Genomic DNA, 25,878 nt, shown 5'->3' on the forward strand with positions numbered 1-25,878 from the left:
ATGCTAACATTTGCTAATTAGCACTAAACACAAAGTACAGCTGAGGCTGATGGGAATGTCATTATTTTTGTATTATTTAACTAAAACCAAAACCATAGTATAGTACCACTAAAGTTATTACAATTCATCCCGAGCGGAACATGAATATCTATACAAATTACAAATTTTTCCTCAGTGTACTTGTAAAGCAACACTTGAGTCACTGATATTCTGTGGCAGAGTAACTCATATACAGTCTGTATATACTCTGCCCAATTACAGATGATGACAAAAAAGAAAGAAAAAACTAGTGTACGTCATAATGTATGATCATGTGGATGTGACTAGAAAGGTGGGCACAACCGTGAATGCTTTGAGAATATTCTCCACATATTGTATAACTAATGATTCAGCTCTGCTTGCGTCACAGAGTGACTCACGAAAAGCCGTCATTTTGTGTCTGCAGTTGTGTTTGTCTGGAGCACCTGTGGCTCACAGTCTCGAGGGTTTAAAGAACAGTGTGAGGTAGGAAAAGCCGAGAGGGAAACCACATCTGAAAAAGAGGATAACAACTGTTTTTGTACAAAGCCGAGAGTCACACGCACGGCTTTACAATAGCAGCTATTGTCATAGAGAAGCAAAACCACAACAAAAAAAGTAGGCCCTATACAAGCAACAAGCATTATAGTGTCTGTATTGTACACAGGTTAAAGCACTTGCAGTACATGGTAGCATTATCTAAGCCTGAGACACGTTGTCATTTACTCAGATTATAAGCTTTCTGCTTAAAGAACAGAACACAGTCATTCTGTTTACGCAAATGGTCTGCAGGAAATCAATCATGTAGGTACATAAAATGTTTTGTGGGTTATTAAATTTTCATTGTGTTATAGAAGATGTCCTGTCAGAACTTGTAGATCAAGCTGCTGGTGCCCTTTTGCAAGACATTTCAATATTTAATTACAAAGAAAATGGTTTTGTTTGTCATTGGTACTGGTGCACTTTAGAAAAATGTCTCAACTGCTTTTTATAACCCTCCATTCTTCCGTTTCCCATGTCCACTCCACTTTATAAGAAATTCCAGCTTTTCCCAAACTCCCAGAGCAGGTTTGGGCAGTTCTCTTGTTTACCTTTTCTCTGGCTCCGCCCCCCTGCCCTGCCACTTCCTGATCACCTTGGCCTGTTAGAGGTGAGCAGGTTCTGAGCTGACACAGGAGCAGTCTTCACCACTTTGGGTTGTAGAATTCCCCCAAGACCAGCAGTCGGATAACATTTCTCTACTTGAGGACCGGCAGCCAATCGGCAGACTCCGTGGCTGGGACAAAGTCCTCTTTACTGAGTCATTTAACTCTCCTTTGCTTCCCCTCCAACTCCTCTCTGAATGGTTTAATGTTACACCCTCTGCAAGGCTTTACCTGTCCAGGTGAACTGCGCTACTGAAAACGTCGCTCATGAAGTCATGTAAGTACACTTTCCCCACTCAAAGTTGATTTTTTTATTAGAAGTGTACTTGTCTCAAATACTCTAATGGTAAAACTTTGACTTTGTCAGCAGTTACAAAACATTGTTCCGGTGCCTTTTGCTATGCTGTGTTATTTGCACTGAATCCCTGTGCGAGTGTGTTTTCACCTCCACTTTACATGCGTGTAAGATATATAGGGTGCCTATAATCATGTTGTCTGTGTAGATTTACTGTTACCTACGTGTGTGACTGCTAATCTCCGCGTCTCAGTTAGTGTTCAGAACAGTTTGTGCTGATCCAGTGAGCCATTCTGATATTAGAGACACTTCACAGAGCTTCACATCTGCCTGCAGCTGTTCTCCCAGACTGAGGTGTCAGGTCTGGCTCAGACTCACCGTGGAGATTGCTGTGAACTCAGAGAGGGGCCGGCATACACAAACATACACACACAAGAGCTTTATGTAGAGGTTACTGAAAGGGCAGGAATTACATTACTCTGGTGCTCCACATCCCATATGCTGATTCTAAATGGAACGAGATGTGCTAGATTTGAAAAATATAAAATTATAGTGTGTTATGTAATATTGTCTGTGTGGCTAAAGCCTGAGATTTCTAAATGAAATGACTCATGAGGATCTTCTTGATAGGGTGTGTATTGTCTAACACTGATAAACACTGTAATTTTAAGTCTTAATTATCAATATAGAGAAGTTTCGGTTCTTAATTTCTTCCTGTTATATACTGTAGAAATACTGCTTGATGTTTCTGTTAATTTCAAGGTTGTTTTTTTTTTTGTGTGTGATTATGGAACAGATGTCTGCAGAATGTGGCTTGCTGGAATTTTCAATGTTTCAGGGACATGTCTGAACACATCAGCAGACTGTGTTGGAGTCTGTGTGTGTCTGCCTCATCTTCATTTGTGCTCAGGGTCCATGTTTATTGAGCCGCCTGGAACAGCAGTGCTGATCTAGTATCAGCAGGCTATCCTGATCATTTTTTTATTTTATTGGAGTATGAACTGATATGTTCATGAGCAACCTCTTGTTCAGCATTGTGTTGGTGAGTGTGGGCCCTGTGCTTGTGTTTCTTTTTTTTTTTTTTTTTTACACGAATCACAGAGCAGTTAATGGTCAGACCACACCTGCTACAATTACTAGGTGAACTCTTTTTCAGTTAAAATACAAGTGAATTTCAGCACAGTGCGGACATATCAGTACGTTTTAGCACATAACATAAAATCTGCAATGATTAATGAGCTAGTTATGCAAAAGAAGGCTGTGCTATGTTCACATGCAAGTGCTCCACTTTGTCTGATTTGGCCTGACTCTGCCTTTTGCTGCAAGGGTGTGTTTGTTTGACTGATACAGATATGATTTGATTTCTTCGGGTTGAATATGAGGAGTGGATGTGTACATAGCAACATGCCAGTTCAGTGTGGACAGTGAGAGTGCTGACGCAGACACAGTTACCTTGTCATTGGGTTGTTTTTCAAGCTCCGTCGTTAGGAAAAAGGAGCTGACTTGGCACAGCCTTGTATCATTATTACCTCGTCAAGTCATCTCAGATCACAGGAGAGTGACCTGAGAGTGAATCAACAGCTCTGTGTACATAAAATGTTCAATATGTGTGGAAGAAGGCATAGGCTATCTTAAACAAACAAAGCTTGACATGAATTTGGCTTAAAGACAAAGAAAACACTTTTACCTCAGCGTTGGATATACAGTCTAAACACTGCTTTTTCTTTCAGTTTGAGATCAAAAGTGAAATGGAAATGTGGACAGAATGCAGCAAGCTTGTTTGGATGTTTGATTGCAGGTGTAGTTACTAATAAAACATCAGGAATATGTAGTCCAGCTTATCAGCTCTCTGATATTTTCTCTCTAGAGCAAAGAGCAGCGTTCCAACAGGGCTGCTGTGGAGGTTTCGTCTTGTCACTTGGTGTCATCTTGTCACAGGGATTAGAAATGAGCCAGAGAGAGCTGATGCTCCTCAGGCACGGGCGTGTCCTCTGAATGTGCCTGTATGTATGAGTGGGTGTGTAGAGGCATGCATACGTGTGTGTGTGTGTGTGTGTGTGTGTGTCCAAATGCTCATCTCTACATGTTGCTACATGTATTTGTGTATTGTAAGTGTTGTTCTTGAGTGATCTCCGTTCCAAACACAGATTATTATGGCTAATGGGCTCCAGTCAGGCTGTAAGTATCTGGGTGCTGGAGATGTCATCCATTTTGTTTCAAGACTAAACAGGCGTACATTCTGATCCCTTTGCTATATTCTTATTGTTAGTGTGTAGTTATCGTTTAACACCACACACAAGTTTCCCAGGAGAGAAAACAACAACAAACTTTAGGAGATTATGTTATCCTGTTCAGATCAGGACTTGGAGAAAAAAATCAAACCACTTTCATTTTTCATTGTCTTTAATTTTAAATCACTTTTTCTTTTCATTTTCAGCTCCTGCTGGCAGATATTTGCTCTCTCTCTCTCTCTCTTTCTCTCTCTCTCTCTCTCTCTATCCCTCTCTCTCTCTCTATCCCTCTCTGTCTCTCGCTTTTCCTGTGTAGTGATGAAAGTGCTCTGCTCCATAGATCAAGCCAGACCTCAGGCACAGCAGGTGCCACATTGTGTGATGAATCAGCCATGTTACCGCAAGCTCACAGTGGGAAAGTTCATCTTTGTTAAGACTGCTCAGCCTCTTCTTATTAGCCTTCCCCTCCCAGGCCCTGTTTACACCTGGCATTAACATGCGTCTTGGGATGATCTGATCACAAGTGGACAGACACACCAAAGACACTGAGCTTTCATGGCTGTCACAACTCGCCATGCACCATCTTCATACTGCTTATTTAAAGCAGTATGACTCGGTGCTTACTGGGCGGATTTTATGTACTTGTACGTGCGTGGTCATATTTGTCTGCATTAGCATAATGGGATAAACAACAACAAGTCTATTGTTGTGATTTGTTTAACTATTTAGCACAAGAGCTTGGGAATGTGTCCAATTAAAATAGAACTAGCACTTGGATAAAATCGTTTTTTGTAGACTCCAAACACAAGTTTTGTTGCTGTTGTTGTTGCTGTTTTTTTTTTTTTTTAACAAGATCTAGTGTCTCATTAAGCAGCCAAGACCCAACAGTGGGTCCAGAAACAAAGCTTGTGGAGCGCCAACTAGACGGCTGTTGCCAAGGTGACGTGTGTCTGACTGAGCCCATCTGTTCGTGTCCATGTGCTCGAGGAGCCTGCCTGTTTTGGATATGACGTGTACATTGGCACACTCACAATGTCGAGCACAATGTAAAATGTGTAGCTGTAAAAAAACAGTTAGAAATCATGTCACATCCCACAGTGGATTAACAGCGATGTGTGTCATGCAGTACAGCGAGTCAGTGCTGGAGACTTATCTGTGTCCATCTGTCTCTACACTTGCTGCTGAGATGAGTGGTATTGATGTTCCCGCATCCAGAGAAGAAATCCTAGTATTTCGATAAAACATTGCAGTGCCAGCGGAGGAAATCAAACAAACTGAGGAAAGGACAGTTTGTAGTTTGTAGTACTGCTGTTGCAGCATGTGTGTGTGAAAGTGAACAAGAGAATGCCGGCGTTCCTGCTGGCTTCACAGCTTATGAATATTTTCACACCCTATTTGCTTGACATGATAGCTGTCTCCCTTTCTTCAGTGGTGGAAAGTAACTAAGTACTTTACTTAGGTACAATTTTGAGGTTTACTTGAGTATATCCGTTTGATGCTACTTTATACTTCTTCATTACATTTCAGAGGCAAATATTGTACTTTTTACTCTACTACATTTATCTGCGTAGTTATTGGTTACTTTTTACATTCATATTTTACATACAAAACATGTAATTATTCAACACACTGTTAAATATTAAACCAGTGGCTCCCAGCCCTTTTTGCTTATAATGGGGTATTTTTACACTGTTGTATTGGTACTTTTACTTAAGTAAAGGAACTGAGTACTTATTCCACTACTGCCTTACACTATATTCCTTTTCTTCCCATTGTTCCCCGCAGATCTCTGCTGCTAATGAGCTCCTCACCAGTTTAAACAAGACATCCCAAATCCTGCCCTCCAAATGAGTATCCAAGAGGAGAGTATACAGCCTGAAGTTGCCACGGCGATGGCCGAAGCATCAGCTCCACCTCTTTCCCCCTCTATGGACTATGAACTGTTGTCTCCGCCTCCTGACCTGTGCGCTTTATGTGGCCACAGTCACCAGCTGGAGGAGAACCATGAGTACCTTTACAAAGACGAGGTGGACGACGACCTCGTCTGTCACATCTGTCTGCAGGCGCTCATCAGGCCCCTGGACACGCCCTGCGGACATACCTACTGCCAGGAGTGTCTCACCAGCTTCCTGCTGGAGAGCGACTTCTGCCCTGTGTGCCGCACGCCGCTCATGCTGCAGAGCTGCAGGAAGCCCAGCCTGCTGGTGCACAAGCTGCTGGACAAGCTGACTGTGGCTTGCCCCTTCACTGACCATTGCACTGAAACGCTGCCCCGTGGTGAACTGGAAAACCACATCAAGAACAGGTAGGATGGAAGGAGCAGTTTAGCTCATCCCAACACTCACATTGTAAAAGCAGTCTGTACCTCGAAGCATTTGCAGGCCTATAACTGTGTATTTTCCATTAAATAAACTAAGATATAATCAGTGCTCTTATTAAAGACAAGCACTTGAGCTTCTTTTTTTTTTAGTTCTCTCCTGTTTACCCTTGCTATGTGGTAAAAACTACAATGGCCTGCAGTAAACACTCACTCTAGGTTCCCCACCCCCCGCTCTGCCCATTGTCATTAACCCACAGCTCCATTTCCAAAATGGAGAGTTCTTCCTCCAACCAGGCTTTCATCTAAACTGGATCCAGCTCCTCTGTTTATATATCATTAAGAGACAGTGCTTTGGTTTCTCTCAGTCAGGGTCTGTTTTCATTAATGCTCATTAACACTCCCCTAGCCCAAAGGCCCCTGGGATAATTAGTGCATCTCGCCGCACATAACACACAAGCAGCAGAGTGTTTCCTATTCATTTGCACTTTAGAAAACCTCAAGTTGCATAAAACTCTATAAACTCTCAAAAAGTTGTGTCCTTTTTTCTGCCCCTTCTGTCTTATTTACCACCTCTTTTCTACTCCATCCTTCCCTCCATCTTTTTCTCCACATTGCTCCATTTCCATCTTTTCCTTCATGTACTGTGAATGTCATAATGAAGTGTGGAGCTCTGAGGCCGACTCCCTGAAGGATTCAGCTGCTCTCCCATAGTTAGAAGGTGTTATCTGTGGAGGTGAGAGGCCACGTCCAGAGGGCCGACTTTACACACCGTGTGCGAGGATGTGAAAAAGTTTCAGTGAAACACACATTTCAGCATTTCTATTCTGTTCACGTATTTTACTATGAGCCAGTGATTGTGGCTACTGTTTATACAGTGGATTAAATGTGTCTTTCGCTGAGCTGTTTTTGCTTACGAAAGCTGGTTATTATTGTTGGCCTAGTATTTATTGAGTTTTAACATGTGCAGATGGGTGAGAAACTCAACGAAAAACCAACATGCAGTGTCTTAATAAGGTGTTGGTTTGGCCTCCACGAGTCACCAAAAGAGCTTCAATGCGCCTTGGATTAAACTCTACAAGTCACACGAGTTAAACTTCGCACTCTACTAGAAGGAAGAAACACAGTTCTTCCAAAAGATAATCAACTATCATCATCACCAAATGAGGGTGATGATGATAGTTGATGATGGTAGTGGCTGTCTAACACATCGCCCCAAAAGTCTCCCACTGGTATTCACTTGGTGACTAGAGACTGTAGAACGACAGCATCAGTCATTTCAGCAAGTGGCCAAAAACAGCGTATGTTTATGTTCAAGTGACAAAGCCCTTTAGCAGCCGTAGTAATCAGGACTCTTGTCTGTCTGGAGCAAAGGAGGATGTAGTGTGTCGTTCGCTTTCCGCAGAGGGAGGAGGTCGGGGTGGTTGGATGGGTCAACCAAACGTCGGACTTTAACACAGGAGACTAGTAATCGCTTCCCACAGAAAGTCAATGTTGGTTTCTTTTAACCATGGCCACAAACATCTCCCAAAACCAAGTGATTATTATTTCAGTCATGACCCCAAAGGTCTCGACTAACCATAACAGAATAGTAATTTTAACCCAAAACATGATCTTTCCCTAAGCCTAACCAATCTAATTTTTGTGCCTAAACCTGACCAAACCTTGACTATAGTAGTGTCAGATCAGACATTGATTTTATTTTTTCAGGGATTTGTGACAATTTGAGGAGGCACAGACAGGGGCATCAGATTAAAAAAATGTTATGTTTCATTCTGGAGGGGAGTTACAAACAATGTGTTTTGTCATTTAATTTGGAGGACTTGTTGGGTGACTGTGAAGGCCATAACATATTGAACCATTCAATGACCCCTTGTGTCATGTGTGGAAGCACCTGCATTATGTTTCTCCCCTCATTTATTCTTGATTTTCCTTTAGTTTGTCACCTGTTTGTACAGTCTCTAGTATGTTAACGTCAATGGACTGAAAATGTGAGCTCATATATGCATACAATTCTACAATGCTTTCTACGGTGTATGTAGATCAAAACGGGTATCATAGGAATAAAGGAATAAGGTCAATAAGAACAAAATACATCTCCTCTGTATGTAGACATAGAGACATGTTTCAAGACCTGTGTTATATGCAAGTGACACCTTTCTTCCCTGACCATATCTTTCTGCGGATATTTTGGCCATGATGTCAGAATACACTGTCTCTGGCCACATCCCAGAATCTGGCAGTGGGTCAGGAGTCGTAATGACTGAGACAGCCGTGCCATCTGGTCAGAGCTGATTTCATACTCATCTAATCATTCATGACCTTTATTGGCCTTTGGTTGGAGAAATTGTCATTCTAGACACAACCAGTGCAATCAAGAACAAAATCTTAATCATTTGATCGATGGTAATTCTTGTTGGTTTTGTTACTTTGACCTGTAAGGGCTTGCACAGTATTCTGCCAGAAAGGGCCTCCGTATCCGCTCAGGTATTTTCTTATTTTTATCCAATTACCTGTGGCTACATGTGAATGCACAGCCGGTAATCCTTTCAACAGGTTTTCACTGCTCTGAATATCTCTCGTTCTCATATTTTTCTTATTAGTCAATTTAATTTACCCAGAGTTCCGTGTGTATGTTTTACTGATGTTCTGCCTTGAGCATGATGGTGTTTCGTTTTTTTTTTCTTCTTCTTTTTTTTGAAAATGTACTTGTTTTCAAGTGCACTTTCAAAGCCCACAGAGGAATTCTTCAAAGCTTGTGTGAATATTTGGAAAACAAATGAGAATTCCTGCCAGCTACTATAATTTTGTTCTGTACATTTAAATGTGCCGGTTACTTTTGTATGTGACCTTTTTTCTAATGCCATCGGGTCATTTCCACAGCATCAATAACCCCTCTTCTTTACTCAATATTACATGTCCCTTGGTTTATACTTATAATGTCTTGCTAGGTTTACTTTGTAAGGCAAAATTCCAAAGCCAAAATATATTAGAGACTAAACTATATTGTTAATAACCACTTTTGACTTCACATCAGTATGAGGAATTGGCTGGTGTGAGTGGAAAATGAAAAGAAATAATGGGGGGAGAGTATGTGTATATGTGTATGTTATGATGGTGTTTTTGTGAGTGTGAGTTAATGTGCAAGTGTATGAAACGACTCCTGTGGGGCAGACTGGTTTCTGTTCACAAACTGCATCCTGTCACAATCCAATTACATTTCCATTTCCTGCGTGCCCTGTGGTCTTGTTGCTGTGCGTACTGTTCAAATACCGCAGGATAACTTGTGCCTCAGTATGCACGCATGCATGCATTAACACACACAAACAGACGCGCACACACAGAGACAAATTCAGCCTGTAACCACGCTACCTCCATCCATGAAATATTCATTCAGACAGGGTATTTACTCCCGTTAAGTGTCTTTCTTGAGGGTAGCAGACAGCTCAGCGCTATGAAAATTGGATAACAGTGGAAAAATGTAAGAAAAGTGACAACAAGGAAGGGAAAGGAAAGGAAAAGATGAAGATAAACGTCAGGAAAAGGAGAACGTTGTATGATGCTGAGTAACTTTTCGGCTTTATAAATAAAATTGCTTACATGACTCTAATTAGAATAAAATAGCCAGATAAATTACACTGGAAATGGATTGAGGGTGAGATAATTGACAGGATGGGATAAAAATAGATTAGAACTGCTGCAATATTTCACATTCAAAATTCTAATGCCATCGTCTCTCCCTCTTGCTTTGTGTTTACTACAGAAGAAGACAGAGAGGGATGGGGGTGAGAACAGAGGAGACATGAAAGAAACAGAAAGTGATAATAGAGGAAAGAAATACACACCTCAGACAGCCTTTACAAGTGTCTTGCCTCTGTATCCAACACCTTCAAGTGAGTGCCGGTCGCTGCCACCAACACGTAACACAGTCCATGAACACACACCTCTCCCCCAGTCACTTCCCAGCTGTAAGTGCCTCTCAGGATCCCTGCACAGCCTGTTAGAACAGGAAGTGATGACAGACAGGGTTAACCTTTGTTATTGTGTATTACCTGCTATCCCCATTTATCTTTCTTTGTATATTCTAAAATTGAATGATTGTATGAATGAATGACTGAATGAATGAAATGTGCACTTGGATAGTGGTTCTCTAAAGATTTTATCCAAATCTTCTTTTTTCCTGCTCGTCTTTTCTTTTACGTCACTCAGAACAACAAGCTTCCATCACTGCAAAGAATATTGATTTGCTGGTGTGTTTTGGTCATGCTCTGTCTATTATTTTTTTTCCACACATGTAGGCGATCAGACCAATCTGCTGCACAGGGAGCAGTCCATCCTTGGAGAGGAGGGGTGAGGGTTTGGAGGCATTATATTCTCTCCCTCCTCTCTATCTTCCTCTTCTCGGACCAACATATGTGCAGACGGGGAGGTGAATGCAGAGGTTGTACGTGTGTGTGTATGTCTGAATGTGTACGTGTGTGTACGTGTGTGAAGAGGGCAGAGCCAATCAGAGTAGCATCAGGTACCTCCCCCCCCCTCCTGTCTTTGTTTGGTCTGCTCCATCTCCCCCCTCAGTGGTTTCTGCTGCAGTATAAGTCACAGCCTGCGCTGTTCTCTCTGACATCCACACACGCACGCACGCACACACACAGCGAGGGAGACAGACATGCACACACACGCATTCGAGCGCAAATCCTCTTACAACTCGCCAGTGCCCAGAGCAGATTAAGGGGCTGCACATCTCAAATTGTATTCCAAATGTGCCACCTTTGCATGGGTCTCCTTCCTCTTCTTCTTGCACTTTCTCCTCTTCCTCCTGTGCCACAACGGGACTTCTCCTCTGCACCTGCTTCTGCTGCTTCTTCCTCCTCCGCTCCGTCTTCAACCTCTGGCAACTGGCCCGTTTGCCTCTGCAGCTGAGATGACCAGGCAGCCAGCCTGAGGCAGAGGAAGAAACTGCCAAGCTCACACAGACACAGAGGTAGAGAGAGGGGGATAGCAGAGGGAAAGAAAGAGGCTGAAAAGGTAGGAAGTGAAGGATTCATTCTCATCTGAGAGCGCCTCTGGAGAAGGAAGGCGGGCGAGGAGGGGGGTCAGCACGGCCAGGTTCGGAGAATTGGAGGTGGAGGAGGGCGAGGGCGAGGAAGGGGGGAATAGGAGAGGAGAGAGCTTCAGTGCAGAGAAGAGAGAAAGAGGGAAAAAGAGAGGAAAAAGAGCCGAGCACTGACCATGAAGGCTCTGTTGCTGCTGGTCCTGCCCTGGCTCAGCCCGGCCAACTACACAGACAATTTGGGCAACCTGCACATCCTCTATTCTGAGCTGTGAGTACAACACTCAGCCTCCTCCTGCATCCTTTCACCAACATCACCCCATCTCTCCCCGCCATCAAGAGTCCATGCAGCTGTTACTGTTATTGTGCATGTCTGTCACTTTTATCAGCCATTTGTGTGTTTGTAACTTCTAAAGTTTACATTTTTATCATGGCTTCAAGAGTTAATTTGTGGTGTGGAAATCATCATAGAATTGCTTCCTAATCATTGGTTGCTGTGCCACTGGGACGCAGTAGAGCCAGCAGGTAGGGCTTTATGCTGTCCAGGAGAGTTTGGATGCTACACCACTGCAGCATGGCATCTCTCTCTCTCTCTATCGCTCTCTCTCTCTCTCTCTCTCTCTCTTCAGTGGCATGTGTGAGTGTGTCTGTGACTACAGTATGGATTTGAGCAAAATGTCAGCACGCGTTTGCTCATGGTTGTAGGCTTTATACACTGTGCGTGCGCGAGTCCCGCTAAGCATTTGGGCGGTTGTAAGTACGGTGTGTTTGTTTGTGGAATAGACTTTCACCTCGGCATTAAAAATTCATAGCTGGCTACTCTCGCATGGCATCTGTTCTAAATATAAACCAAAATCACCATCTGTGCATAAAATAACCGATAACGAAAACACACCTGTTGGTGCACATTTTCACAGTCTTTCCTTTTAATTAATATTTCATCAATAGTCATATCAACATAAACACACAGATGGACAGCACGTTGGGTGTTGTTGAATTTTGACACTATGGAAACCTCTCATCAGGTGTGTCAACATTAGGGCTGCAACTAAGGATTATTTTCATTATCGACTGATCTGTAGACTATTTTTGCAATCAATAATTAATCGTTGAGTTTAAAAGATGCCGAAAATAGTGAGAAATGTGCAAACACAATTTCACAGAGCTCAGGGCGACATCTTTATATTGCTTGTTTTGTCCAACCAACAGTCTAGAACCCAAATATATTCAGTTTACAATGATATGAAGCAGAGAAAAGTGGCACATTCTCACATTTTAGAAGCTTGAACCAGGGAATGATTGGCATTTTTGCTTGAAAATTGATTTAATAAATAACTGATTATCCAAATTGTTGTCAAATTATTGAATAATTGACTGATCATTTCAGCAGACGTCAACAACACAGCAGACAAAATATTACACTACACTATACGTCACACTGTCTCTGATCTTGGCTCCTCTTCTTCTGAACTGTGTTTTCTGCTCTGTATTGGCCCTCAGACGCTCTTTGTGTGGGAGTTAATGTTGACTATATTCAGCAGCTCCATGTGAAGCCGGGGCTCTCTGATCCCCGAGCTGGGCTACCGCTCCTCTCTCCAGTCTGTCGGAAATGTCCCATTATACTGCATGAATACATGGAACAATGGAGCGCCTCGCAAATCCCCTCATTTCATTGTATACTCTCTTCACTGAGTGGGGCTTTAGCGGCTGCAGACACCAAGAGCACATTTTGGACAGCAATGGATGCCAAAGAGGAGAGGAGAGAAAGGGAAAGAAGGGCAATGTAGGCAAATGGACTGAATAGGTTGGAAGAAGAGATGAAATCCTTACATTTGATTATATACAGGAAAGAATGGGAGGAGGAGAAGGATGTAATGAGAATGGAAATGAAGTGGATGACAGGTTCAGGGAGGTACAGCAGAGAGGAGAAGGGAGATGAGAGGAGACAGGAGGTATAAGGTCACGTCCTGTGCCTGCCTTCCATCTGGCCATACGAACGGCTGCCATGGTGATGGCATCCAGCACACCCAGCATGCAGGTCATTTCAACGAGGGGCTGTTTGTAAATAAAATTATCAGATTTCTGTCTGACTCTCCTTGCCCAACATTGACAGTCACAGACAGAGTGTGTGTGTGTGTGTGTGTGTGTGTGTGTGTGTGTGTGTGTGTGGTGTGTGTGTCTGTGCTTGTGACAGTGAGGTTTTTGCTGATTATGACATGACAGAGAAAGAAACCAGGAGCAGACAAATGCGGACGTGGTGTTTTTCTGCCTGGCTAGAGAGCAGTGGCACACCATTTGTCTTTATCCATACTGTTGACAGGAGCAGCCACCAGCTCCCCCCTGTGTGACCACTGTCTCTGCCTGCCTACTATTTTTCCTGCTCCCTTTCTCCACTCATCTTTCTCCCTCCCCACTTTCTTTCTTTCAATTTACGTGATTACCACACTGAGTTTATCTTGCGTGGGAAAAACGAGAGTGGCTGCAATCTGTCTTACTCACACATAAATGTGCGTACACAGGGTTTGTATACAGACTATATTGGCTATACGCAGGGTGTAGATGGAACTACAATGCAGGGGGAGAGTAAATGTTTCTCCGTGATGAAATGCTTAATATGGTTACTGCCGTTTCACACTGTCAGCACCAGCCAATAACAAAGCAGCACTGGCACACACAGGAGAGCACTGAGATTGTGATTTTTTTACTTCCTAACACACACACACACACACACACACACACACGCACGCACACAATTAGACCTTGCTTATTCCCTCCCCCAGCCCACATGGCCTCCCCTGATAATCGCAGTGCTGTGCTGTAGAACATTAATGATTAATCTATGTTCATTTCTGGGCCTGTGCTGAGATGTCTTAAACACTATGATTAGCTTAGCTTCCGTCCTTTCAGCCCTCATCTAGGAGGTGTTTGATCACCAAGAGCTGTGCGCACTCCCAGTGCTCCGGACATCTTCAGCATGGACGCTTTCTAACAGGATTAGCCACCCGGCCGCCACGCACTCGCTGGATCTGAACAATACCAGTCATTTGTTTATGGCAGGTCCATCTCGAGTCAAAGGCAGCGCTCCATGCCATGCCCTTTTTCAGCCTTCAAGTGTGGGGCAGGCTTCACTAATTAGACTTTTGTTTGGATTAAATATTAATCCGTGTTCTGTAGTGAGGCAGCTCTCCCTGTCTCATTGTATCTAGCAGGCCAGAAATACAGGGAAGGCCGGGGGCTGAGAGATAAAAATCATACTAACAGCCCACTTCCTACCCTCCTGAACAACTTTCACAGCCCACTAAAGGGAGATAATATTAAATCAGCTTAATTATTTCTTTGCATAGGATTTAACCAGGAGCAGCACACACAGTGAATCTGTCATGGGAGCATTTATATGCATGGGTAGACAAAGTCTACTAGCTACTAGTCTTAAGCAGCGTGCACTGCACACACAATCAAACATGAAACATGGGGCAAGGACACTTTTAGAGGACACACTGAAGTTGTTCACAAACAAACAGACAAATGCATGAATCTAATGTGACATATTACACTTCACATAAAACGAATATGCGTGAAGATACACACACCAAAACACACATTCGGCTATGTATAATTGAAGTGTACACAATGCATGTGTAAATACACAGTCACAAAAGAACAAATGAATTATGTATGTATTAATTTATTCATGAACAGAAGTGAGTAGCAGGTCAACGTGTTTACTTTAGCAGAGCCTTCTTGTCAGCTGTGTCTCTGTTCAAGCAGGAATACAGCGCACCAGCATGGTGAGCGGGTATTAGTGTCAGCATGCGGTGAGGGTTTAAAAATGGGATTGAGTTTGGTATAAGAAAAGCATTTTGCTAAACTTAAATGATTGCTATTTGTTTCCGCAATGCAGTGCACTTTCATATCTGTGCTGAATCATTTACATCAAGTGCCCTACTTTCTCAGCGATATCACTGAAGATGTGTGTATTGTGAAAATAGGTGTCTGTTAACCTTTGCCTCTGGCTGGCTCAGTCTGGCTGGTGTTTAGGGTTTTTGAGGCTTGACATGTTTAACATGGAATATTTTCTACAGTCTCCTGTCTGCGGCAGACTAATCTGTGTGAAGGGTTCCATATGAGTGGCCTGTGGAGAAGTGTAACTGACAGCAGACAGGAGAGCAGTGTAGAGTTAATCTCTCACGTGAACAGTGCCCCACTGAGTGCCAGGGCTTTGGGTTGGGCCGATCAGTGCTGGCTGTGTTTCAGGCAGTTGTACCATGGCACGTGGAGGTAAAAACAGGACACTGCCAAGGGCTAGTGTGGCATAGTGTGAGAAATATGGGCTAAAAGGTGCCAAGAGCAATGTGGGACAGCAGCCTAGTGGGGATTCTCTGTGATCATATACTGTAGTGTAGAGGGAATTACAGTTAGAGTTCAGTTCAGTGAGAGAAATGTATACGTAGTATTTCACTGCAGGGCTGGAAAACAGCCATTGTTGGGGTGGACATATGTGAGGTGTATAAGTAAGCTGAGATCCAGCACAACCAGAGAGCAGAGAATAAATCAGTTCAAGTACTTCCTGTGCTCTTCTTCTCTGTTGACCAAAAGAGTGAGACTGACCTCTTGGTTGAAACCAGATACTAACAATAAACGTTGCATAAATGTCCTTCCAGCCTAATCATGGGGTCAGGGCTCGACTGATGATCGTACATATTGATTGGCTGAAAAACCATGACTCAGAGTTTGGGCTGTTTCTAACAGGCTGACTCGACTGACACGGCCCCGGCTGGCAGGCCTCTGCACTCGTAAACCCACAAATGCAATGCTATAAGCATGCCAAAACTGCCGAGCCACTGCTCGCTGCACAGGCGCACAATGGAAAGTTCCAACACAAAGACGAAGTTTTATGTGCTGTGTGGGCTGTTGTAAACATTGGTTTCTGAATTAATTCATCTTCAAAGGCTGTAAGAAGTCACACCCAACTAAACCTCACCTCCTACTTCAATTTAGTGGATCTGTCTTTGGAAACAAGCTTAGCCAAAATCTACTCCCACAGCAGAGACTGTCCCCTCTAGCTGCGGCCTCGCCCCCTCCCCGCGCAGCAGATGGGATTACCCCTCACAGCAGGCGGATCCAATCAACACACCAGCGCATCCTCTGATTAACGCTCCTCTAGTTCATCATTAACTGGATTACTCTGTCTGTCTTTATGTCGCTCTTTCCTCTCTCTCTCTCTCTCTCTCTCTCTCTCGCTACATATCTATCTATCATTCTGTCTGTTCCCTCCCAGTCAAACTTTACTTTATGTGTTTGGCATGTGGCCCAAGTGTGTGATAAAGGAGTAATTGATATACTAATCTAATCAAGCAAAAATGTTCAATTCAAGCCTTTATCAACATAAATTCAATCAATGACCACCACCCTTCCCCATATTGCACCAGCATTCTTGTACTTTGTGTATGTATGTATATGTGTGTGTGTGTGTGTGTGTGTGTGTGTGTGTGTGTGTGTGTGTGTGTGTGTGTGTGTGTGTGTGTGTGTGTGTGTGTGTGTGTGTGTGTTACAGCCATAGGTGCTTCTCCAGAGTGCTGTGTGTTTTTCTCCCCTACTCAGTCTGGTCTAAAGCGACTTACTCCTTGATGTGTCTTCGCCAAAAGCTGGTATGGACAGACGATTTTCTCTGGAGTTCCATCCCTGAATGAGCTGGAGTAGATGTTGAGTAAGGCATAAATCCTTATAACATAAATCCTTAAAACATTTCTGGATTTTAAAGATTGTTTTCCTAGCACTGTTTGCCTTTATTACAAGAGTAGATCAGGGGATACCGTGCCTCCCTGGCTTTTGAATTTTTTTGGTACATGTTGTTTGTTCTTTGTCAGCAGGCAGTTGGTTAAAGAAAATAAAAATGGTCTTTTTTAGCTCACAATCTGGCCGAGACAGTGATGTTTCTGTGCTCTAAACTGTAGATCAGTGGGACTAAGAAGTCTCTGAATATTGCGCCAACAGTGTATGTGCACTCCCAAATTCATTAGTGCTCCAAGAATAAATTCAACGCACACATGCTGTCACTTTTAAGCGGCTCTCACATTCTCTGTCACACAAGAAAACCTCCCATATGTCACACATGCACACACTTGTTGTATTCCACACATTCTTCTGTGAGCCTGCAGGCTACCTCCGGGCTCACAGTGCAACCAGAGATTCTTCTCTTTTCTCTCGGGTTCTTACATGTCAGGTGTCGCTGGTGTATTTTCAAGAGCATCACAAAGTTGGCTGCCGAAGTCAGAGCTCGTCAGGGACAACTGCCTGCTGCTGCTTTCAGATTAATAAGGAAGTAGGAAGAGCTCAGCTAAGCAAAGTTAGTCAAACTTGTGGGTTATACACAGGTCAGCTGCCTGTACCCCCACAGATGTGAATTTTCTTACAATGATTTAGATTCCAAACCATTTGCATGATTACACGACCTCAGCCCAGTTTCTGTATCTGACTGCCTGACCTGGAATTGTCGTCTCAGCCGGGGTAATTTGCACTGTATGCGGAGTGTGGTCCAACACGATTGTCCGTGGCAGTCAGGGAGCGGAGAGAGTATTTGGGTTAGGAAGGATAATCCACTCACCCCTAAAGAGGATTGGAGAATCTCACAGGCTTTGATGAGTTGTGAGCTGGTATTTATTTCACATCACAAGAACAGGGCTGTTTGTGTCACAGCCAGGGCGCTTCAGCACGATCACCATGTCACCGAAGGCATCACGGGTAATTGTTAATGTGCTGGAGAGAGTGGAAGAAAAAGGGAGTAGGAGGAAGAGGAGGATAATTTGGTGTTTTCGCTCCTTATCTGGCCACAGATCCCAGGGTTTAGAGAGATGATGTCATAACCAAGGCTGTGCTGACCAAGACACGGATACTGCGGCACTAATGAGCATCCTCTAAGCTCAGTGATCATCCCCTGAAAAATGATGCTTTATGAGAAAAGGGTAGCTTTGCGTGAGCACTCAAAGTTCCATTATTATACACATAAAGGATGTCTGTTTACGAGAGAAAGAAAAGACGAAAACAAGGAGGGAAAGTGTATATAATGTATGTGGATGTCTTGGCAAGCGTACCTCCCGCGGTGCTCTGCACCTCTCCAGTGTGCAGACTTAATTGGCTCGCTTACCTTGGCTCTAAAACTCCAGGACCACCCTGGTGAGGGAGACAAAGAGTTTCTGTCATGTTTCCCTGCCTTTAACCTCAGACAGCACAGGCTGTGGCCTTAACATTAAAACTCAGACATTAAAACTCTAAGCAGCTGAGATATAGCTACGGATTTAAGGCAACTGTTATCCCCCGAAGGAAGGAGATTTTAATTAACAGGAGACAAAGCCTTTAATAAACCGGTCGCACACTAAACAATGGCTGTGTGCTGCTGTCTCAGAGACTCTGAGTCGTGATGGCCCCTATCAAAAACTACAACTTGTATCTGTTGTTCCCTGTGACAGCTCTAAATATATTTTTCTTTGTTTTTTATCCTCTGTGTCTGAGCCCTAGAATAGCACATGTACTAGAAATGAACCCCTTAAGATCTTCCTTACTCAAATTCTGTGTGTATTGTGCATTCATTAATACTTGGACAGACATTTTGCTAAGATTTGGGTGGTCTGTAAGATTTGTGTAACTGAATGAACCTGTATTCAACGGTATTTGCCCATCTCCACTGACTGACTGTGGTTTTCCATTTTCCACTACCCGTGCTAAAACAGGGGAATGTTGTCTAAGTCTTCAATTCCATATAGTCAGCTTGGACCAGAAGTCCTACACAAGCAAGCCTATCAAAGGTGTGTGTGTGGGTGTGTCTGTGTGAGTGCATGTAGTGAATCTATATATAGATGAAGATATTTACACCAGCTGGCAGGAATTAAAGTTAACAAGGACATTGTTACACAGGAATGGTCACAGCAGCTGTGTAACAGTAAGGACAATTAAAGCTGGAATCTGTAAGGTTTTTTCAACAGAGATTGTTATTGTATTGATCTGCAAATTGAAGTGTGGTGAAATATTCACAAGATTAAGAGTCATGCTAGCGATTCTGTGAGGCTGTACTTGGGCACAACGATGGTTTTAGCTCAGTGCTAACATCAGCATGCTAACATGCTCACAATGACAATGCTAATAAAGTGATGTTCAGGGTGTATAATATTTACCATGTTCACATCTTAGTTTAGCACGTTAACATGCTAACGTTTGCTAATTAGCACTAAACACAAAGTAGAAGATATTTGGCCATAAAACTAAGACTTGGACAAACTGAAATTTTGACTTGATGGCATTAGATGAAACGTCAGAGAATCACCAGTCATTAGGATTTGTCCTCTAGGGAACTTCATTCTCTGTAGCAATCGTCATGGCAATTCATCCGACAGTTGTCAAGATATTTTACTCAAAACAAAAAATGTCAGCCTCATGGTGACACTAGAGGAAAAGTCACCAGCCAACCTACTATGTTGAGTGACCACACCCAGCTAGCTAATGCGTTTATGGAAAACACCTTCTGCCTCTTACCGCCTTTCTCGTGATTGACTGTTGCTGTTTGTCTCAAAGTCCACCAATCGGCCGACAGCCCTACATTGCCATCCCTGCAGTCATGCCGCTAGCGTGGCCAATAAAAAATAGCACTTTGAAATATTAATCAGTTTATTTGGTCAGTTGACAATGGCAGTGTCATCTAAAATCTTCACTTAAGTAAATAATATTTTATGTTCATGTTAGCGGGTTGTTCTGTGATATTTTCACTGGTTAAGAATGACAAAAAGCTAAAACAACTTAGGAAGTGCAACACTAGATGCTCTGTCATCTTTACTGTAGTTAAAACATGTGGAAAGTTGCACATTGCACCAAGTGTATATGAGCCTGCATACATGTACACATTTGTCTGTGTATACTTTTGAACACAGGTATTTGTGTGGGGAGCGCCTGCTCTTTTCAACAAATTCTTTGCTTGAAGACAGTTATGTGAGTAGCAGTAGTGTTTTCAAGCTGCATACCACTTTAATTCTTCTAATTGATAGTGAGTGACACGGGGAAAGCTTTTGCTCTCTCCTCTGCTGTTGATTGAAATATTGCTCTATTCAACCACTTCACTCAATTAAGTGGTATGTTGCTGCACGGACATGCTTGATAGCATTCAATTTACTAACTGAATGAACAAGAATAACTCATGATGGCACTGCCCACACAGGTACAGAGATACACACACACACACACACACACACACAGAGACACATGCACTGTATCGCAGTGTTATGTCACAGAGGTCAGAGTGAGATCAATAGGTACTTCAGCTTTGTGTAATGCTTTATCTAACTGTGAGTCTCAATGGCTACAAGTGAGATATAGAACCCACTTCAGGATGAAATGATTTTCCCTGTGAAATATGGACAGAGTGCCACTCTGACAGCTCTGTTATTGAGACAAAAATGCTGCTTCTAGTGATGTGGTGCCCCAAGGGGGGCAATGGCCCCCCTGGGCTCAAACAGCTCACCAGCATGTAATCTTGTTTCTTTTGTGACTCCGCAATGATGGCCACCATTTTACCTTGCTTTTACTTAACCCCTCCTTTTTGGCTCAATATCCTCCATGTAAGATCCAGTGGTGCCCAGCCCATCTTACAGCACAGGAGAATGGATGCTCCTCTTGTTTTTCTGGGCTACTGTTGAAGTGGGGCCTTGGTTTGATCCAGCTCATTAAAACCCAGTTAATGTTTGTGCTGATGGCTCCGCAGAGACAGCCGGAGAGACAAGCCAGTGTTATTCCTGCCTCTGATGAAGCGTCAGCTCAAAGCCTTTATGGCTTACAGATGGAGGGAAATTCTCCAACAATACAACACCCTACTCTGTAGGGATATCTTTAATTCACACACAAACACTCCCAATTTAATAATGTCAGTGTGAAAAGCCTTTCATGGTGTGTACACGGGTATGTATCTCTGTGTGTGTGTGTGTATATGTGTGTATGAGAAAGAGAGAGACTGTAAATGTGTTGTGGTTGTGGTGCTGTTGACAGGGAGGAGACATCTGGAACTTAGGAATTAGATTTGTTTTTGAGAAAAACAACATTCAGGCAATCTCTGTTTTATATTCAAATGCTGTGTCAGTTACCCACCCTCTCTCCTCTCTTACAGGTCTTTTCTTACATTTGTATTCAATCATCTGTCAGGGATGCTCACACTCACAGCCACAGAGAAAACCCATCCTACATGTGATTACAGATACTGTCGCAAAGACTGTGTGCAAGCAACAGAAATTGTTTTTGTTTTCTTTATGAGAACAAATCTGACATTTCTTGCACATTCTGAGAGAGGTGCCGCATAAATTCTGAGTGAGAGCACCAGGAAATATATTCTGCCCTAACATTTGTTGTTGTGGCTTATTGTACAGGCTGTGTGGTATCTTAGAGGGATACTGTTTGAGTGTTAAGGTCAGATAAGCAGTCTTTGTGTGAGGCAGTCCCAAAGCAGAAGATAGAGGGCAGCATGCAGAGAGCCTCATGCTGGAGGAGATGCTCACATTAGACTTGAGAATGTGACCTTTTCATTAGATGTTAACATGAATTTGTTGACTTTCACTCTACTGTGTTAAGTGATGCTGTTTATAGCTGCCATATCTGCTTCAACATTTCAACATCAGTTCATTACAGAAGTTGAGCATCCTTTGTCAGATCATCAATGTCATGATTTCATCAACATGTCCAGTATTAATTGCACCATGCTGACTGTGGAGTCTGAATGTGAGACTGACCTTTTGACCCCTGTGTGCAGGTGTAAAGGGGCCTCTCACTATGGGCTCTCAGCGGACAGGAAGCGGCGCTCGCAAGAGGGCGAATGCACCGACAGCACATCAGAACTCACCATCGCCACGCTCCCCAACGACGGTCCCACCTCCGCTGCCGTGGCCCTCCTGTCAGACGAGCCTGGTCTGGTCAACCCCGCCTTCGACCCCAGCATGGAGGACAACAGTCAGTCAGGCAGCACGACCAGCCTGGCCGCTCGCAGCAGTAGCAAGAAGAGTGAGTGTGAGTGGGCGAATGGATGTTTGTGTGTGGTCATGTTCAGTCCTGCATGACGTTACCCTGAAGTTACCTGACGAGAGAGAGAGAGCTACAGGGAGTGTGTTTGCCAGAATGACAGATTGAAAATCAATAGAGACTACAGAGCTTTCTAGTCACAGTTACATAGTCTCCCAGTCAAAACCAGATGCCAGTGATCTCTGTTCAAACATACATTTACTCCTGCAGACTTACAACGTATAACGAAGGCACTCGTTCAGCCTCAAATACAGTCTTTGTTCTCCCTAATGGTCTCTGATAGAAATCCTATTAGCCAATTAGCTCTACTGCCTTGTTTTTTTCACCAATCCATAAAATCTCTCTTTGTGGAAAACAGTCGAGAAACAGAGAGAAAGTCACTGAGAGGGCAGGTACATTATGCAGTCAAGGAGAAATGGAAGGAGAGGCAGGTTAAATATAGCTGATGCAAGTGTGTGTTAATGCCCAATGACGTGAACACCCCTCTTCCTCCATTTCCCCTACCTGTGAAACCAGGAAGCAGTCACGAGTGTTCCTCTCTGCCCCTCCATCCCTCTCCCTACCCCTTAACGTGAGTGTACAGGCAGTGGGGACACCAACTGATGCTGCACCAGCACTTTAAGCCCGGCCGGCTGAGTGCCCACCACCACCACAAGCGCCTCTACTGCTGAACAAGCTGTCAGCTCCAGAAGCGGCTGGCGCTTTTAAAGAATAATGTGGCTGTCAGAAGCCCTTGCATCTCCCCGAGCCCGCAGAGGGAGGGAGGGGCGCTGCAGAGGCTTGCTGCCCCGTGCTCGGTGCAGCCAGGCTGGGGCTGCTGTCTCTCCACTGCAGCCTCCTGTAGCCTGTCTGTCTTTTTCTAAGAAAAGCAAAGTGACAACAGTCTCTCTGGGAGGGTCTCTTTTGGATGTGGTCACTAGAGTCCACGGTGAGTTACATCACTGCTGTAGTTACGCAACTATGTAACTATACTCAGCACAGATTGGGTTTATTAATTATTAACGAGCCACTGGTTAAAAGCAGCTCCTCCATCCACAAAAAGATTTTTTGAGCTTGTTGAAAGTAGCTCAACAAATAAACCTCGGAAGAAAAGGATGGACTAGAGGCAAAAAAAAACCAAACACATTCTCCCCATGCCTTTCAGTGAGACCACTCCAGAAAAAAACACAGGGTTGTTTGGTAAAAAAGCTGAACCTGGTTCAACTTCTACCTTAAACTGTGTTTTCTTGTAAACAAAGTTTACATCCAGTGCTGCCCATCGAAACGCACTGTGTGTATAACAAATGCATTTCCTTCCTCATAAAATGTTTGCAACATCTGAATATTTTAAATCCTGCATTGTTTACATTCATGTTTACTAGGGATGCACTGATCCAATACACTGGATCGGTACCTGCGGGATCATAAAGGTATTTCACCTTCTCACCAGTACCTATGGCAACACACCAACACAGAACTCAAACAGTCACTGAGCCACGAGGAGGCATTTGATTGGCTGTGAGGAGGCAGATTCAGACATGTCCGGGCATGTTGAGAGTGAGGTAATCTATAAAGTGCCTCTCTTTCTCCCCTGTCTTCTTTGCAGTCAGAAATTTTGACCGTTCTTCAGTGAGGAGCCGTTCCTTCAAGAGGTTGAACCGGGCATTCAGTGTCCTGCGGAGGACCAAGAGTGGCAACGCAGTGAGCAATGAGACGTCTGAGGAGAGAGACAATGCCAGGAATTCCAATGTGCCACAGGAAGGTATGGATCAGGGCCTGCATATCTTGTCTGTGTTCCTTTAATGCGTACTGTATATTTTTGTGCTTGTATTGTGCTTTTTGTTTTGTGTCTTGGTTGTATGATGTCACTGCTGCATTTGCACTTCATGATTCCCTGAAGAGGGTTCCAGAGACGTGTGCGTGTGTTTCCAAATGTGTGTATTTGTGATGTTCCCTCAGCTGTACGAGGAGGGTGACACGGCTGGGAGCCCACAGTGTAACAGTAGCATATGTTTCTTTAATAATTCAGCTGCAGATTGCATAAGGCCACTGGTGCATCACTAGAGAGGGATCAGGCGGGAAAGTGGTAGCCTCAGGCACTTTGGACAGGGATGGAATACAGGAGGTCATTGGAGACGATGCTGATGACGTCCTTTCTCTCTTCTCCACCTCCAGTTCTCCTCCTCTATCTCACTCTCTTGCTCCCAGTCTTCTCCTTCTTCATCTACTTCTCCGTCTCCCTGTATTCCCTCCTCCTCTCCTTCTCCCTCAAAAACAGCCAGGGTCAACAGGTTTTCACCAACTTGATGAAGTAGTCCCCAGGGAGAGCAGTGTTCTTGACATGGCAGAACCATAAGATGTTATGTAGTAAAGAAAATGTGCTCCAGAGATATTAAATGTAATATCCACCCTTGTGATAGTAAAATGGAGGAAATATAGTCAACCATAAGAGAGCATAATGTTGAAGTAGAACTGCAGCATGATGGCAAGAGGAGAATGAATGTGGTATTGCGTAAGAATGAAGGATGACGAATAACCTGGTACTAGATTATTCTCCGAGGCCATCACTGAGGAGGCTGAGAGAATAGATTAAATATTCATTGCCTGCCGCTGGAGAGACAAAGATAGACGGAGAGGATGGAAGAGTGAAGTAGAGATAAGTCCATACAGAACAAATGGAGGGAAGAGGAGATACAGAAAAAGCTAACAGAGATAAGGAAACAAATAAAGCCATAGTAATGTCCCCGTGGACGGGGGAGTGGATGAAAAAACAAAAGAGAAACAGGATGAAGAAAGACAGAGGTTGAAAGGGTGTGTGATGGAGAGAAGGAAGGGTTTCATAATAGCTGCAGGCCTCTGTGTTAATGTCTCCACCCTGGAAGCAATCTGCTGCGATAACGACAAAATATTGACTTTGGAATGGAGAAAGTGCAGCGTGAGTAGAACGAACGACTGAGGCTACAGAGCTGGAGACACAGAGGGAGACAGCCCGCTGAGGGTTAAGGGGAGAGAGAGACATTTTTCATAACCAAAGAAAGAAATAAGACGAGGAATACATCTTTGGCCAAGGCTGTTGGCCAAAATATAGTCACAAAAGACCCACCCACCTCCACATGGTCCAGTCCAGGATGTGTCATTCTGATGTTAAGTGTAATTTACCACTGGGCATGAGTGGAGGGGAGCTTGCACAATTGAATGAGTTAAAACTAACAGACCAGTACATATTTCTCAGAAATGTTAAGGTTTATAGATTCATAGAAATCGTATAAGTATTCTGCATTTATTGTTATGGCAGAATCCTGCATATTGGTTGAGTTGACTGAGTCTTGAGGTGAAAACAAGTGAAAAGTTCTCATACTTTTGTGACACCCAGTGAGGCCAGATTTCTTTTACTTCTTTCAAGAAAAACTAGAAGATATATGCCTGTAACGACTGAACATTTTCACTGTGGAATATGTGCAAAGTTTGTGCGTATTATAACTACTTGCATCCCCGCCCAAGTAACAACTTTGTGGAAATTTGAAATTGAGGGTTTTCCCAAGCATACTTGCTACAGATGTATGTGACTAATGAAACAAACATTGAGCAGGATTATCAGCCAAGTGAATTTTCCCTCTTGGCTTGTACAAGTTTGTTTTAGTAACCTGAGGGAGTAGAGACAGCTGGTTCCACTGCTGAACCTCTCCACCACAGTCTACCACTCTTTCTCCCTCGATGTGTCTCTCTTTCCCCCACTTCCTCCAGTTTTATTTGGCTGTTTGTCAAATTTGGTTTTTCTTGTCGTTGTACAGTAAAAT

The 25,878-nt window shown here is 43.5% G+C and overlaps 1 protein-coding gene across 5 annotated transcripts in view; it reads left to right on the top strand.

Annotated features, from left to right (window-relative positions):
- Nucleotides 1–1,151: 1,151 nt before the first annotated feature.
- The window catches only part of lnx1 (ligand of numb-protein X 1), a 32,860-nt gene continuing 8,133 nt past the window's right edge, over nt 1,152–25,878 (top strand). The window contains exons 1-4 of one of the 5 annotated variants that reach the window (XM_044199056.1): nt 1,152–1,440; nt 5,475–5,994; nt 21,837–22,084; nt 23,688–23,843. In XM_044199056.1, coding sequence (XP_044054991.1) covers nt 5,537–5,994; nt 21,837–22,084; nt 23,688–23,843 — 862 coding nt within the window. In that variant the 5' untranslated portion in view covers nt 1,152–1,440; nt 5,475–5,536. Of the gene's footprint in view, nt 1,441–2,481; nt 2,501–5,474; nt 5,995–10,611; nt 11,328–21,836; nt 22,091–23,687; nt 23,844–25,878 lie in introns of those variants that run through there. The other 4 variants (XM_044199054.1, XM_044199055.1, XM_044199057.1 and 1 more) reach the window with 4 other exon arrangements.

This window comes from Siniperca chuatsi, linkage group LG6 (assembly GCF_020085105.1).
Source record: "Siniperca chuatsi isolate FFG_IHB_CAS linkage group LG6, ASM2008510v1, whole genome shotgun sequence".
NCBI classification, from domain to species: domain Eukaryota; kingdom Metazoa; phylum Chordata; class Actinopteri; order Centrarchiformes; family Sinipercidae; genus Siniperca; species Siniperca chuatsi.